The following is a 15,000-nucleotide window of genomic DNA, read 5'->3' as shown; positions in this document are numbered from 1 at the left end:
ATATTGTTTTCACATAAATTTACAAGTTTAAAATCTTAAAGAAAAAATATTTTAACTTAACTGGGCCAATTGGGTGGTTATTTAAAAAAAAATTATTGGTTTTTCGCTAAAAAAATCGTTTTTTTGTTTATGCTTAACCCTATGTTTTTCTTAGGGTTAATTTAATCAAACTTTAAAATTTCAAAAGCGATTATGATAATTTGAAAAATACATTAAATTTTATTTTGAACATTCTTACCTTTAGTATTTTTATATAATTCAAATTATCCTTTCCATATATTTACACCATCAAACATATTTTCCACAAACACTTCGACAAAAATTAATTTTATATAACATTAAAAATCCAGTAATAAAATCACTCATTTACCAACACAATTAACTTGAAAAAGATTTGAGTTATTTACTTTTATGATTAATCACTAGCCAATTTTTATTTTTTCTCACTTCTCGTAATTTTCACAATTATAAATTTAATTAACCTCTAAAAATATAATATTTGCGATCAATACCCGAAAAATACGGACCCTAAAGCGTTGGCACAAACCGTTGGATTGACAACGACTTCAGCTGAAACCACAGGAACCGCAGGGAAAGTACAGAAGATAAGTGTCGGTCACAAAAATCAATCATTTCTCCAAATTTTTTCCACCACTTTTCTATTTTCTGTTCCAATCTCCCTCTTTTCATTTTGCCATATTTTTTTACTGTAGAAATAGAAATCGTGCGGAGTGACAGAGACTCTCAGCTCGGAACAGCGATGGCTTCCTCCTCAGATCGTGAAACCGCAGTCTACACAGCTAAGCTCGCCGAGCAAGCTGAACGCTACGATGGTAAACCCTTGATTTAATTTATGGGTGTCTCTGTACAGATGCAACTGAGAGGTTGTGGATCTAAATTCCAATTTCTCTTTTTGTATTGTGGGTTTAGGTGGATTCGGAGAGCTTTAATTTATTTCAGTTATCGCTGATATATTTATTAAGATGCTTACTTGTTTGAACTCAGAAGCTATGGTGTCCGCTGCAATTTTGTGAGGCATTGATTGGAAAGTTATTTCCTGTGTAGATTTCACCAAGTGTGGGTGTTGATTAATTTTGTTATGGTTCCTTTTATTCAGTATAGAAGTCGATTTCTCGTGAGATGGAAATAGCAGACTATAAGAAAATCGAAGTTTTTTAGATTAGATCTTATCAATTGTTGTTAGTTATGGTATGCTATTGAGATGGAGTGAAAAGATATAAACTTGACTGTTGGTTCGGTTCGATGTTGGCTGGATTTTGGTAGAGATGGTGGAAGCAATGAAAAAAGTGGCTAAAATGGATGTGGAATTGACAGTTGAGGAGAGGAACTTGTTATCAGTTGGCTACAAGAATATGATTGGATCTCGAAGAGCTTCGTGGAGAATCTTGTCATCAATCGAGCAGAAAGAAGAGTCGAGAGGCAATGACCAGAATGCTAAGCGGATCAAGGAGTACAGACAGAAGGTTGAAACTGAGCTCATTAACATTTGTAAAGACATTTTGGCTGTCATTGACGAACATCTCATTCCCTCATGCACTGCTGGCGAGTCCAGGGTGTTTTATTACAAGATGTGAGTCACAGTATATCATTTAGTTTGCCGTTGTGTTAATGTTAATGTCATGTAGTTGAGAAGTTGGTTTTCTTTTTCTTTGCAGGAAAGGTGATTACTATAGGTATCTTGCGGAGTTCAAGATTGGTAATGATAGGAAAGCGGTTGCAGATGAATCACTGAAAGCATATGAGGTATAATTTAGTTCTAGTATTGGGCTGTAACAAATTTTTTGATTTCCCTAACTACCACAGTACGACTCATACTTAGATATTGATCATATTCTCATCCCAGTCAAGTCCTGAAGGTTCACAGAGCTACTGCTTTGGCACTGTTGTAATTTTGTGTGTTTATTAATCTGTACGGGCACTGTCGGTGGTGGTGTGCGTGCTCACTGTTCTTTTGTTAGAGAAGTTATTGGAGCTTGAATAGAAAAATGATGACCTAAATAACCAAAATTCAAACGATAATGGGAATCTGTACAAGAAGTCTTTTGGCTGGTTACTTTGGTTATTCCCTGTGCTGCCAAACATGTTTGCTTCTCACTTTTGCAGTTAGGTTAATCGGTCATTTGAATTCAGAGGACCAAGTTAAGTTGGCAAATAAGGGAAGTGAAAAAAAACTCATTATGAGCAATACAAAATGGATAGATGATTAGGTGTGTATATTGTCTCGTGGTCCAATATTATCTCATGATGCAATTAATAGGGTGCACACTCTTCTCCTGCATTAAAAAATGTTCACTTTCAGTCTTAATTTCCATGTTATTCTCCTATAAATTTGTTGCTGAAGCTTTTTTTGTCTCTCTGAATGGAGCCTCTAAATTGTTTGTAGTGAGTTTAGAATGATCGTCCTCTTGTAACTGTCCAGAATGAAGAGTTTGACTTGAAGTATTTAGAGAGTATCATGGACTTTTGAAACCATTTTTGAACTTTGAATATTGGCATGCCACAGTCGCTGTCAACCTAATTACTCATCACCAGTTGTATGGTTATTTTACATTTTGAGACTTGCTTGCAGGCAGCTACCACCACTGCTGAGGCAGAGTTACCACCTACTCATCCAATTCGTTTGGGTTTGGCATTGAATTTTTCGGTCTTCTACTATGAGATTATGAATTCACCTGAAAGGTGCTCTCTTTTTAGTAATTTAGTTCTCATTAGTATCAGTATGATATGGTTTGTCACTATCAAATAATTCACTTGTTTCCCAGGGCATGCCATCTTGCAAAGCAAGCCTTTGATGAAGCAATCTCCGAGCTTGATACCTTGAATGAGGAGTCATACAAAGATAGCACCTTGATTATGCAGCTTCTTAGGGATAATCTCACTCTGTGGACCTCCGACATATCAGAGGAAGCAGGTGATGTAATTATTATGACCAACTTACACAGCTCAGAGTTTGCAGTTTTTTTTATTTTTTTAATGTTATATTTCTTTTTGTGTGAATTTCTTCTTTTGTGTCTATGTGTTTGCGCTCGTTTAAATTTCAGTGGGATGAAAAGCCATTAATCAGAACCAGGTAAGGCATATTGATCTATGATATGTAGTTTTCGTGAGTACATTTAGTCCATTACATGATTGAGATGCACGTAAAATGTACTCGTGTTGGTGATCACACCAGATACTGGGATTTGGGAAAGTGACATCAGTTTGGGAATATAAATGAAGCCATGTTTCTATTCGAATAATTAATTAATGTTATATGCAATTTTAGAATATAATTTCAGTGTTCTTTGGTGTTTCGATACCAGCAGTTGTTATGTGGGCATAATTTAGTATAAAATGATTTTCGTCACTTGAAACAAGAGGGGTCTTAGTGCCAATAGTTTTGTTAAAGATGTCTGACACGTAGACATTTAGAATTGCTTCGCACCTCCTCACACCTCCAGCTATAAAATAGATTCAAAAATCTTGGGAGTCCTCCTCTGCTTTTAGGTTAGTAAAAGGGTAGGAGATACATGTTCGAGAACTGAATTCTCCTACTCCCTCTTTGGACAAATGATTCATTATTTTTTGGTCAATCTTTAGAAGTCTCAACGAAGGAATCATCACCTTTTAATGAAGGAACTTGTGGATTCTGTGTACTTGTGGTTCATTGTAGCTTCCTAAGGAAGAACTTTTTCCTTGTAGTATCTGAAATCGCTTTCTTGTTTACAGAAGAAGGGCAAAAATATGATGCTTCCACCAAAACCGGAGAGGTGGTTACCATCTTCTATAGTTTGTTCGTGGTTGTTTTTCACGGTTTAGCATATGCTTGAATATGTTTATTTCTTGATTCATTGCAGTGAAACTAATGGACGACTAGGGCCTTCTACGTCTGGAGGACTCGAAGAACAGCTGATATGCTTTGGGAATGTTCGCTTTAATTATTAATAGTTACTTGTTTTTATGCGTGTGGTCTTTGCATGGATTGGTCAATCTTCGAGATGGTTGTGCGTCTGTCATTCTGAATGGAACTATGCCGGTTTGATTTGGCCTAATAGGTGGTTTATTTTTAGTGACTACCTTAGCCTACATAAGGAATTTGTGTGCGTCTGTGTGTTTGGAAATCTGGTCTGCTTTTGTCCTCATTTATTGAACTCGACTGTGTCATAAATCCATCATTATTCAACAAAATAATAATTTGTTTTTCAGATTAAATGTTCGAACAATACTGCCTGTATAAACCAAAGGAGAAATTTCACTTTGGCCCTTTCCCATTTGAAAATAGAAATACTAATGCAGATCAATACACGACAACTTCAAGATGAAAATTGTAGTTCAAACGTTGGATTCTTCCAACAGCGTTTGATTTCTAAGCAAGACTGTACATTCAGAGATGAAAAATGAAACACGTTTTCCCGACCATTTGATAAAAATAAGATTTTTTATGGGATTATATGTGGGGTAAGAAATTTAAACGCCATTTTGGAACAATATTCTGAACGTTAAAAAAAGAAGCATGCAATGATAGTTACAAGTTGTATGTAAGATAATTAAGCAGTACTTCCTACTTCACACTATACCGAGTCCCAGAACATAATAACTAAGCAAACAGAAGCTTAAAAATAAGCAACTATTCTAAACTCACTAAACCTGTACGTATATGCAGAGCTAACTGGAATAAACAAGCAATTTCGAGATTGATCGCTGGCAAACAAATGTTTTCTGAGATTGATAGCCATTAGCCAGCCAAGTGTTTGCTGTTGCATCTACAAGTAAATGTCTGCTGCATCGAAAAAGAAACAGCGTCCAGAATTAGTTGTTTAACCAATATAGATGATGTAGAGAATGTTCCCGGTTGTGTTGTCTACTCATATTGTCACTCTACCTCGTTCATTACTATGAAACCGTCAACAAATATGAGATGACAAAACATTGGCAAAAGGCATGACTAACTAAAGAATGCTCATGTCTAAAAAACAGAATTCGATTGATCACACCAATGATCCAAATCATCAACAAAAGTATCGTTCGAGTAAGGACCTTTTATTGCCACCACAACTAATCAAAAACTTGGAACTTTAAAATGCATAAGAATGAACAATAAGAGGAGTCCTAAAGACAAGATATCTAATGCAACAACAGCGGAGTTGGGCGAGAAGACCAGGGGATATTAATATTATTTCACATCTAAAATTCTCGATGGATTAAAGTTTTGAACCTCAAAAAAAAAAAAACATTAACCCATTAATCTCTTCTAAATCATGCGTGTCACCCCAAACTTAGTAGTAACAGAAAAAGAACCAATTCATATTTCATCAGTGGGCATGGTATGTAACAAATTTTAACACTCCTCAATCTAAACATTTTACATTAGGAACTGACATTGTTGACTAGAAACGAATTCATCAATGGGCATCATTCGAACTATACGATTAGAAACCGAAGAAGGATTAGCAAAAATCCGCTTGTGTGATTTTGAATACATGAAACATAAACTTGAGCTTTAGAAAATCGGTTGGTGCTACAAAATGCAAGGTTAAATGGAGGTTCTTTAAGACTTACCACGTGAATCGTTTCTCTTAACTCGCTTAAGCTTCTCGAGCTGGACCATGAAGACCTTCATTCTCTGGATCTCTAAATCCTTGGCAAATTGCATTCTTTGCTTCTCCAACTCCAACATCTGCCTCTGCTTGGCCTCTTCCACCTTCTCATATATAGTTCCTAACCTCCCTATTGCCTCCGCTAACTTCCGGTACCCCTCCACCGCCGTTATCCCCTTCTTTTTGATCCCCACCGCTGGCAGCCGACCACCCCAATCATCAGAATCCTCATCATCTCCTTCTTCATCCTCTTTAGCCTTCATTGCTGCCGCGGCTGCTGCCATTAGTGAGAAATTCCTCTCAGTCAAGCTCGGCGGTCCGGAGCGCTTCGTCCTGGGACCTACCGGCACAGACCACGGGACCTTCAAAAGCTGACCCGGTTCCGGACCTTTTATAATGTGGGGGATCATGTCCGGTGAACTTTCACGGTAATGGGTCAAGGTAGACGGTAACCGCGGTGGAGATGGAGAGACCTCCGGCGAATGGGAAACTCTCCGGCGGAGGTTTCTTCTATGACCATTAGAAGTTTCTGTTGTTAATCTTGACGAAGGTGTCGCCGATCAGCGAGTCAAGGCTGTCGAAGTGGGGCCACGTTGAGGAGTATCGTCCGTTGGATTGGACGACCTTGGACTTCTCGATCTTGTACTTCTTCTTGATGGTGTCTACGCGGTTCTTACACTGGACGTCGGTGCGGCGGAGTTTGAAGGACGCGCCGTGGACGCTGTTGACGGCGTCGGCGACTTCCTGCCAGTGCTTCTGGCGGAGGTTTCCTCGTTTGAGCACCAGGTAACGGGACCCCCAGGCTTCAACGAGTGTCCGGCTTGCATCCTCGGACCAACAGTCTTCTCGGGTGGGAAAAACAGAGGTTCGTGTAGCCGGCTGTGGAAGTTCCGGTTTTGCAGGTGAGGAAGGGGAAGAATGGACGTTTTTGTCGTCGTCGGAGATTGGGGAGGTGGCGGCAGAGAGAGGAGGAGAAGGGGTACGCGAAGGTGACATGTCGGCGGCTGGAGGCGACGTTATTCTCGGAGTTAAATTTTTTGGCCTTTGAGAAGGAGAAAATCAGCTGGTGGCCAGCACCGGTAACGGGTAGCCCAGGCCAAAATATTAAGGTGGGCCGTTCAATTTTTGCCATTCTTCCTAATATTTTAATTTAATTAATATGTATATAAATGCATACGTCCATATCATAACAATTTAAATATGATTTCATTCATTCAAAAAAAAATTTAATATTATATTAATATTTTTATAAATAGTTTTTTATAAAATCAATTTAAATTATTTATGGGCCAATTCCATTTTATTTTCACTGAAATCCATCACTAATATTTATAGGGAGACAAATAACAATTTATTTTAAATGAATAAATAAGTAAGAGTAAATTAAGCCTTTTGTACTCAACGGTTAATTTGAGTTTGACATGTAAGCATTTTGGGACTTTATCAAAATTATAGTTATTGATAATGATGTATCTCAAATATTTTAAATCGTACAGCAGTTTAAACATCACGTTTTGATTTTTCTGACAAGGCAAGACAATTATAACACACAAAAATTTAATCTGCCTAACATGCAACTGAAGATGAGCTGGGTCGGACCCTTTTAAAATTTTTAGTACATATATATTGATTGTTCAACTTACATATCAAATATAATATAATTAATTACACGACATATTATTATTCTTATTACACATTCTTGTCTTTCAGTCATTCCATATGCAAAATTCTTCATTCTGCAATTTTATTTTCTTCACAACCAAGTTGAGCTTCGCTTTCAACAGAAGGCTACGAGTCTTAGTTCATTTGAACTTTGTATCTTATAAATTTTACTAAACATGATTCTAAAACCAATGAGTTGAATTGTTTCAATTAAAAACTGATACAAAAATCAATTGGTTCAAGAATTAATTCATCCATCCATGCAATCGAAATCAACCTGACGAATTTTTTTGCATACAAATGAACCAATGCTTCTTCTTTAGTGCCGAAACATCATCATTAGAAGTTAGAGGCAACATTGATGTTCTGCCGCCCATCGGGCAAAGCTGCCAGATTGTCACCGGTCTCTATATATTCGTGTAATAAAAATGCTCGAGTTCGTATGATGATCCCTTCGTTTCTTAGCTTCAACCATCGGACCCAAATTTTATTTTTAGTACAAAAACAAAATTAATACAGTTCTTGACCAGCTGCGATATTATCGTTCTTGCGGATGCTGAGCGTGGTGAATTCGACACTGATGGTGAACTTGGACAGCAAGTTGGATTTTCCAACACCGGAATCCCGATTTAGTAAGAGGGACCGGACGGACAACCTCCCAAATATATATTACGAGTGTTACCAATATAGATTTCTTTTTTCAATTTTAATCATACTTTTTTTTTTTGGAATTTTTTTGAGATTTATTATTCTTTATTTAATTTTCTTCACGATGAGAGTTTTTTTAAAACTAAAATAAGAAAATTTATTAATTAATTTAGTTATTTAGAAACAAAATAAAAAATTCATTTGTTTTTAAAAAGGCAATGCTGAGAGAGAAGAATTAAGAGAATAATTCGATTTGTGAAAGGAGTTATAGATATATTTAAAATGATAATTTTTTTTTTTGGATGTAATTACTATTGAAATGGGATAACTTGAGATGATGCGAATTTCAATACAATAGAATATTATAATCTCTTCAAGCAAGACAAGAAATTTAAAATCGAATCCATTTGATCCTCTCAAATCCATCAAAGCACAACCTCATAAAATCTGTCTTATTAAACTGAAATATAAGTTTTGGGTTGTGATATTTTTTAGTGTTGTAGTTTCATTAAATCAATTGTATTTCTCTACGTATTATCGTTAATCATCTATGTATTGAAACATAATACACACACACACACACACACACATTCATATAAATAAATCAAAACGCCCTTAAAAAAAATCTAAAGCATTTGGTTTTTTTTTTTTTAAACCAACTTATTTAAAAAATTCATACACGGTCTAAAATCTTTCCCCATGAACATCTATGGCGCCTCCATAGATACAAAAAAATCACATGTATAAGAAGCAACCCCCGAGATGTACGCACTGGATATTTCATGCGATAAAGTCCAAAAACTTCATGCAAAAGAGAGAAGGAAGGAGAGAGATGTAACAAATACAGCTGCAAAAAGATTAGAAATGATTGCTATAAATATAAATAGTTTACTCTTTTGCAAAAAGCTACTACAGCAAATAGCACAAATCTGCCATCAGTTTAGAATATAGACTGCAGTTGTTGATCATCATCGTGTAAGGGGCACAGCTGAGGATCAAATTACACCATCAGCAGTAAGCTCCCCGTTTATTCGAATTTTGGTTATTATGGTCAGAATCATTGTAGCTAAAGGGGTAAAAACCATCATAGAATCCCCGTTTACGTGAATGTTGTTCATGGTATAATGTTATTATCGATGTCATCGAAGTCACTATTGTCGTTGTCGTTGTTATTGCTCACGACGACCTTATTAATATTCCACCCCGTTTGTACTTGTGTTGGTTTGTAAACTAGACTCCCTTGAGTAATCGGGACTTGGCGAAATTGGTTTTTGTATGGCCTAAGCTCTTTGCATACTCTCCGGTAGTCACCGTAGGGGCTATCACGGGATCTTTTTTGCACCTCTATTTTCTGATCTTTCTCCTTGAGATTCCTCATGATTTTCGTCACATTGCTCACGCCAAAAACTTTGTGAATGGCTTGGAAGTTGGAATTCGACGGTTTTAGCCACCGGGAAATAAGGCGCCAATATGCACTTATCAGTGCATTTCTTTCTCTGATGCTTGCACGATGAGCATGCAGATGGAGTATTTGTTGTTCTTGGCATAATTATAACTATATAAAATTGATCAAAAAAATGTAAATTTTTTGTAATTTAATTTAGTATAGAGGAGAAAGATTGTTGTAATAATTATGAATCTAAATAAATAAATTGAACCACATTTAAATACTTTGTTCGTGTGAAAAGAATGAAAAGAGTGCCAAAAGCCATAAGGCATAACAAGTAGAAGAGTGGTAGTGCTCCAAAAATTGTTTAATAGAGAGCATGAAAAGATGGTCATTCGTTAAAGCTAAACTTCTTTTTTCTGAGTTGTAGCTAGGTGACACAAATGAAGAGCAACCAATCATAATTTTTCTACTTTCAAGAGATTTTAAGATACAATGTATTATGTCAAAATATAAATATTTTGGCATGCAAGTCATCCGATATTGGTTTAAAAATAGGATCCAATTGGAGGTGTGAAAATATGCAGAATACTTTTTTAAGAAAAGAACTAAATAATAGTATTTATCTTATGTGCGAGGATGAAAAATTGTTTTACTCAACTCTGAATGTGTTTGCTAATATTTTAAACAAGAGTCATGTTAGATTTATAATTAAATTGACATAAGAATGATATTTTTTTCTTTTTAAATGATAATAAAAATTTAAAAAAAAAGAGATCTGATGGAATTTAACTTTATGTATAGTGAGATACGAACTAATTGGCGGAGAAATTTGTTGATAAAATTTAACCATCTCCTACAATATAATATATAACAATATATTAGTATAGATAGTGTAGTGTCAAATGTCAATAGTCGAAGCTATTTCCAGTCTCTGGAACTTGTTTACAGAACATGGCCTTATAAAACTAGCCATGAGATTAACGGGTTAGATTATGTTTTTACGTTTTCATATTAAAAAATTCATATTTCTTTCATACTTATAAATATTTCTTAATATTTTTTAAAACACAGACCATGCACGATAAATTTATACAGTGAAAACATTTTAAATGTCCATGGACATGCTGTTACAATCATCACTGTCTAGGTTTTGGGATGATGACAAAAACTTAGAAGTGAGTTATGGTTCATATTTAGTCTTTTTAGATAAGACTATGCTCTGGTATTTAAGGCTTTAGCATTGCGGGTATCCGTTGATTAATGCTTTCTGGAAGTTTCATTTGAAGGTAATGTAGAAGTGACCTAGATGACGACCCTTCGAGGTTATCTTTATGACATGGCTGAGGACTAAATTGTTTATTCTGAATCAATGTCGAGATAACGGGCCTTTAAAAGGATCAAGGATCGTGGTAAAGGCTAGTGATTTAGAGTCTAATTTCGGCAAAAAGGATAATCTAAGGCAGCTAACCTGCGATACCTTTTGGCTTTTTGAAATGCGAAACAATCATCGATTCATGCATGGATGAAAATTTCTCTTACTGATTGTATAGGCTAATCTTTTTACGGCAATTAAGATTAGAGTGCAAGTGGTGGTCTAAGTATCCTAGTTGTCCTGTCATATGGTTCCAAGTGTTTTGACCAGGCATTGAGAGCATATTCTTATGTTGCTTCAGTGGTTTCGACTTGTGTAGTTTAAATATTATTTGGTAGATTCTTTCTGGCACAAAAGAAGAGAGTACTGTGTAAGCACTTTTGAGACTTCCAAACCACATAATTTTTTGTTGCATTATGCCTGCTCTACCTATTGTCTACTCTTATCGTGGCACTGTTTCACCGCTTATTCTTTTTGTCTATAATATTTTTTGGCCATCAAATGCGAGGGTTGGAACTCTTTAGCATAGATTTTAACTTGATTAATACCAAATGTTTATGCTTGGACAAATTAACAAAAGAAGAAAAGGGTGCACAGAATATTCACATGCATAGATTTTTAAAATCTTGGAAGGTACGGTGCATGCTTTATGAACCTCGACATCATACTATTTATTTTTTCGCAAGCTGGATCATTTTGATTTGTATGCCCTTGAGAAATTTATCTCCTGATTAGCTCTTGGCCTTTCAATTTGGATATGTAGGAACTTCCGCATGCCCATCTGGTAAATTCTACTGCAGAAATGCAGGAACTACTCCAAGATTCTTATTATATATCATCTCGTGTGAATTATGATACTTGTGGCGATGTATCTTTTACATGAACTACCAAGTAGTACTTTCTTGTATTGCACAATCCCCAGAACCAATTTTATTTTTGTTGGAAGTCATAAACATTTGGATGCACACATTTCTAATAATAGCTTATGCATGCTTCTTTTAGTTGAATTGTTCATTTAAACGTCTCCTAGTTTTGAGTATCCATCCCAGTGAGACAATCAATAAATTTTCTTGATGTGTCTAACTTTCGGTACGTTAAATATATTTTCTACTTTTAAACATCTCACTATTTCCAATATTGATACTTCTAATGATATCATTATTTCTTAAATTTTAATCAATTTAAACGGCAAGTGTAATCAATCTTAAAATAATACTGATTTTCAGGTAAAAAAAACTTGATTAATTTTTTTAACAATTTTTTGCATGAAACAAAACACTTGAAATTTTATATATAATGGGGAATAAGATGTACATATATTAATTTAACTGAAAAATTGGAGTTGGCAGTGCAACCACCTCCATTCACAATTATTAGGGGAAGCTGGATATATAGTGATACACATGCACACTGCAAGTAACGTGATCATTGATATCTTTTTACATGAAGTGATGGTTTGCAATGCACTAAAGTTTGTTCCCACGGGAGGGCATGCCCATGTGATCCATCATCCAATATTACAATCAATGTTTTCAGAACCGCTCCAGAACCGATCGCGAATCTGATATGAAACATCTTAAAAAACCGATTTAGTGGTCAAATCGATCAACCCGATTATGAATTTTTTGAATTATTTTATTTTGTTTTATTTTTTGGAAAATTAATTTTTTAAATCTTAAATTTAATATTTTATTATATATATTTAAATCTTAAATTTAAAATTTTATTATATATATATATATATACACACACACACACACAAAATTATTTAAAAGTTAGACTTCTTTAAAAATATTATTTTAGTAATAATATAAATTATTTAATTTATTGTTTTTTTATTTTTAAAAAACATATATCTATAATTGATATTTTGAATATATGTATATAGTTATTTAAGTTTTAAACTTTGGTAGATATTTTTTTTTTACATTTAATACAACTTATATGTATGTCTAGATTTTAAACTTGGATAATTATATATTTTTATTATTTATATACACATTTAAAATCTTTATAATTTAAAATATATTATTTATGATATTATATTATTATTTTATATACTATAAAAGCTTTTCGGTCCGACCGTCGATTCAACTGGTAACGAAAAAATTAACTATAATTCCCAAAATTTAAATATGTATACAGAAATAAAGACTCAATTATAACAATGTTGAAGATCAAAATTGCAATTATTCATATATAATATATGTATCCGAATATATACATATATATTTGGCGTTTGAGAAATCTAATAATAAATATTTAAATTTAATGTTTTTTTTTTTGGTAAATAGATGTTTTGACTAATTAGTTTAGATATAAGTTCCTCCAAAAAGGGCACAAGTGCGTGTACCTTAATAATATAAAGCACCACCGTTAGGTTTTGTACGTAAAATTCGTATTTTAACATCCCCATTAAATTAGATGTAATCTACAATGAATATTATAATATTTTATAAAATAATTATTGTCAGGTAATTTTCCTTTTCATTTAGTTTTTACTATTAAATTGTGTTTTTCAGGAGAAATTAGGATTTTGATAACGTAAGTTGTTGTGTTTTGAACTTTAATAGTAACTTTTCAATGTTTGGTTTTATCAAAGAACTCAGATTTTGTTTTTGTTATTGTTTTTTTTTTTTTTTTTGGGTTAGAATTCACTAAACTCGTCAAATATTACTTATATAACATGATGTATTATCACTTGTGTGACTCATATGATGCAAATAAAAGCTCATGTAACACATATTAAATTAATCTAAACAAATATAAAGAGAAAAATAAATCAGAACGACGTCAAATATTCAAAATAAGATAAAAAAAATCATTTCTTGTTGTTTAGTAGATTTTAATATATATAATATAGTTTTATTATCATCACATAAGTAGCGTCAATATCAAATAACCAATCGTAACTAGATTTAATGATCTCGGAGAAAAAATCAAATAAAAAAATTCAAGTTATTAGATAAAAACTAAACTTACAAAAAAGAATGAATTTTTTTTAAGAATTAAATACGAGGATAACCTTAATTATTTATAAGCAAAATAGGGTTGGAATGCAGAGAGGCATGCACGTGGTTTACGACTGCTTTTCCAGTAAATACCGTTGGGTCTCAACTTCCCTACTATCTATCTATCTATCTATCTGTTTCTGGCTGTCCTAATCTTCCCATGTGACCCCACCTTCATTGACACAATGCATTAATATTAATTCCCATTTGCTTTATTATCAAATTCACTATTTTGAAATAAATTATATTATATAAAATCTATTAATACATCATCTATATGAGAGCTAGCATAACTTTATTAGGAAATATTGATAGATAATATAAATATATAAATAGAGAAAATAAGTAAAATTTGTTAAGTTTAAGGGTTGATAGATACTTCTTTGAAATTATATATATTTATTTAATTTATTAATTTTTTTATGACGAATATATATAATAATAATAATAATATGCGAAACACACACGGAATAAACCTATAAAAGACAAATTAATTTATTTAATAGGTGATTGTCCCTACCCACGTGATGAGGCCTAAGTGACGTAAAGAATAAAATGCATCATTTCAATCGATTCTGAATTTAATTAAAAGTTATAAAAAGTATATAAGTAATATTTGCATTTTAAATTCATTTTCGACGGGAAAAGATTAGATAAATAATAAATGGTAATCGAAGTAAACATGGACAGATCCAGAAATTAGCAAAATGATCTTGATATTTTTTTTAAAAAAAAAATCTATTGTTTCTAGCGTATTTGAAATAGGAGAGTTAATTTTCGAAAAAGAAGTTTAATCAATATCATTTTTCAAAATTTATATATTATTTAAATTAATATGTAACCCGTGTAATATAAGACAAGTTTCACTTAGATTCAAAATTTACATTTTAAAATTATTTTTAATATATTTTAAATGTACTTTCAAAATTAAATTCTATTAAATAAAAGAATTGATAAAATAAATTTATCACTTTTATGAATTGTTTGCACCAAACCTCTTTTGAAATATCGAAAATTTTCATTTATTCACTGTGAAAGTTAAATAGGTATTCTAGATATTAACTTTTATGAGTTATTTGCACCGTGATATCTTTTAAAAAAATTAAACTGTGTTTATATCTCTATATATATTTACCAAAAAAATTAAAATTAGCTCGAATCTCTACAACTCTTTGTAAAAAAAATTGGGCTGAGCTACAGCCTAGACGGGCCAAGCATAGGTCCGTCCCTGAAAGTAAAGCTTGTGACAAAGGCCATATTTGAAAAGCAAACTAAAGCATAAATAAAGTAATCCGAACATAATTGGTTTTGAGTTTGTGT

At 33.2% G+C, this 15,000-nt stretch overlaps 1 protein-coding gene and 1 pseudogene across 2 annotated transcripts; one reads left to right on the top strand and one right to left on the bottom strand.

The window, feature by feature from the left end:
- Positions 1-584: 584 nt before the first annotated feature.
- Positions 585-4,142, top strand: LOC142522348 (14-3-3 protein 9-like). 2 transcript variants are annotated; one of them, XR_012814461.1, is made up of 8 exons: positions 585-833; positions 1,285-1,591; positions 1,677-1,764; positions 2,591-2,700; positions 2,784-2,932; positions 3,063-3,091; positions 3,730-3,770; positions 3,858-4,142. XR_012814461.1 is itself a non-coding variant. In XM_075625674.1 (7 exons), exons 1-7 carry the CDS (start codon positions 761-763, stop codon positions 3,858-3,860), a joined length of 771 nt encoding a protein of 256 aa, XP_075481789.1. In that variant the 5' UTR covers positions 585-760; the 3' UTR covers positions 3,861-4,142. The 2 variants fall into 2 exon arrangements, 1 of the variants encoding a protein (XP_075481789.1); XM_075625674.1 differs by lacking the exon at positions 3,063-3,091.
- Positions 4,143-4,445: 303 nt separating this feature from the next.
- Positions 4,446-6,719, bottom strand: LOC142523155 (trihelix transcription factor ENAP2-like; annotated as a pseudogene).
- Positions 6,720-15,000: the final 8,281 nt, after the last annotated feature.

This window comes from Primulina tabacum, chromosome 13 (assembly GCF_025594145.1).
Source record: "Primulina tabacum isolate GXHZ01 chromosome 13, ASM2559414v2, whole genome shotgun sequence".
In the NCBI taxonomy this organism is placed as follows: domain Eukaryota; kingdom Viridiplantae; phylum Streptophyta; class Magnoliopsida; order Lamiales; family Gesneriaceae; genus Primulina; species Primulina tabacum.
This window is presented reverse-complemented; position numbering and strand designations above follow the sequence as displayed.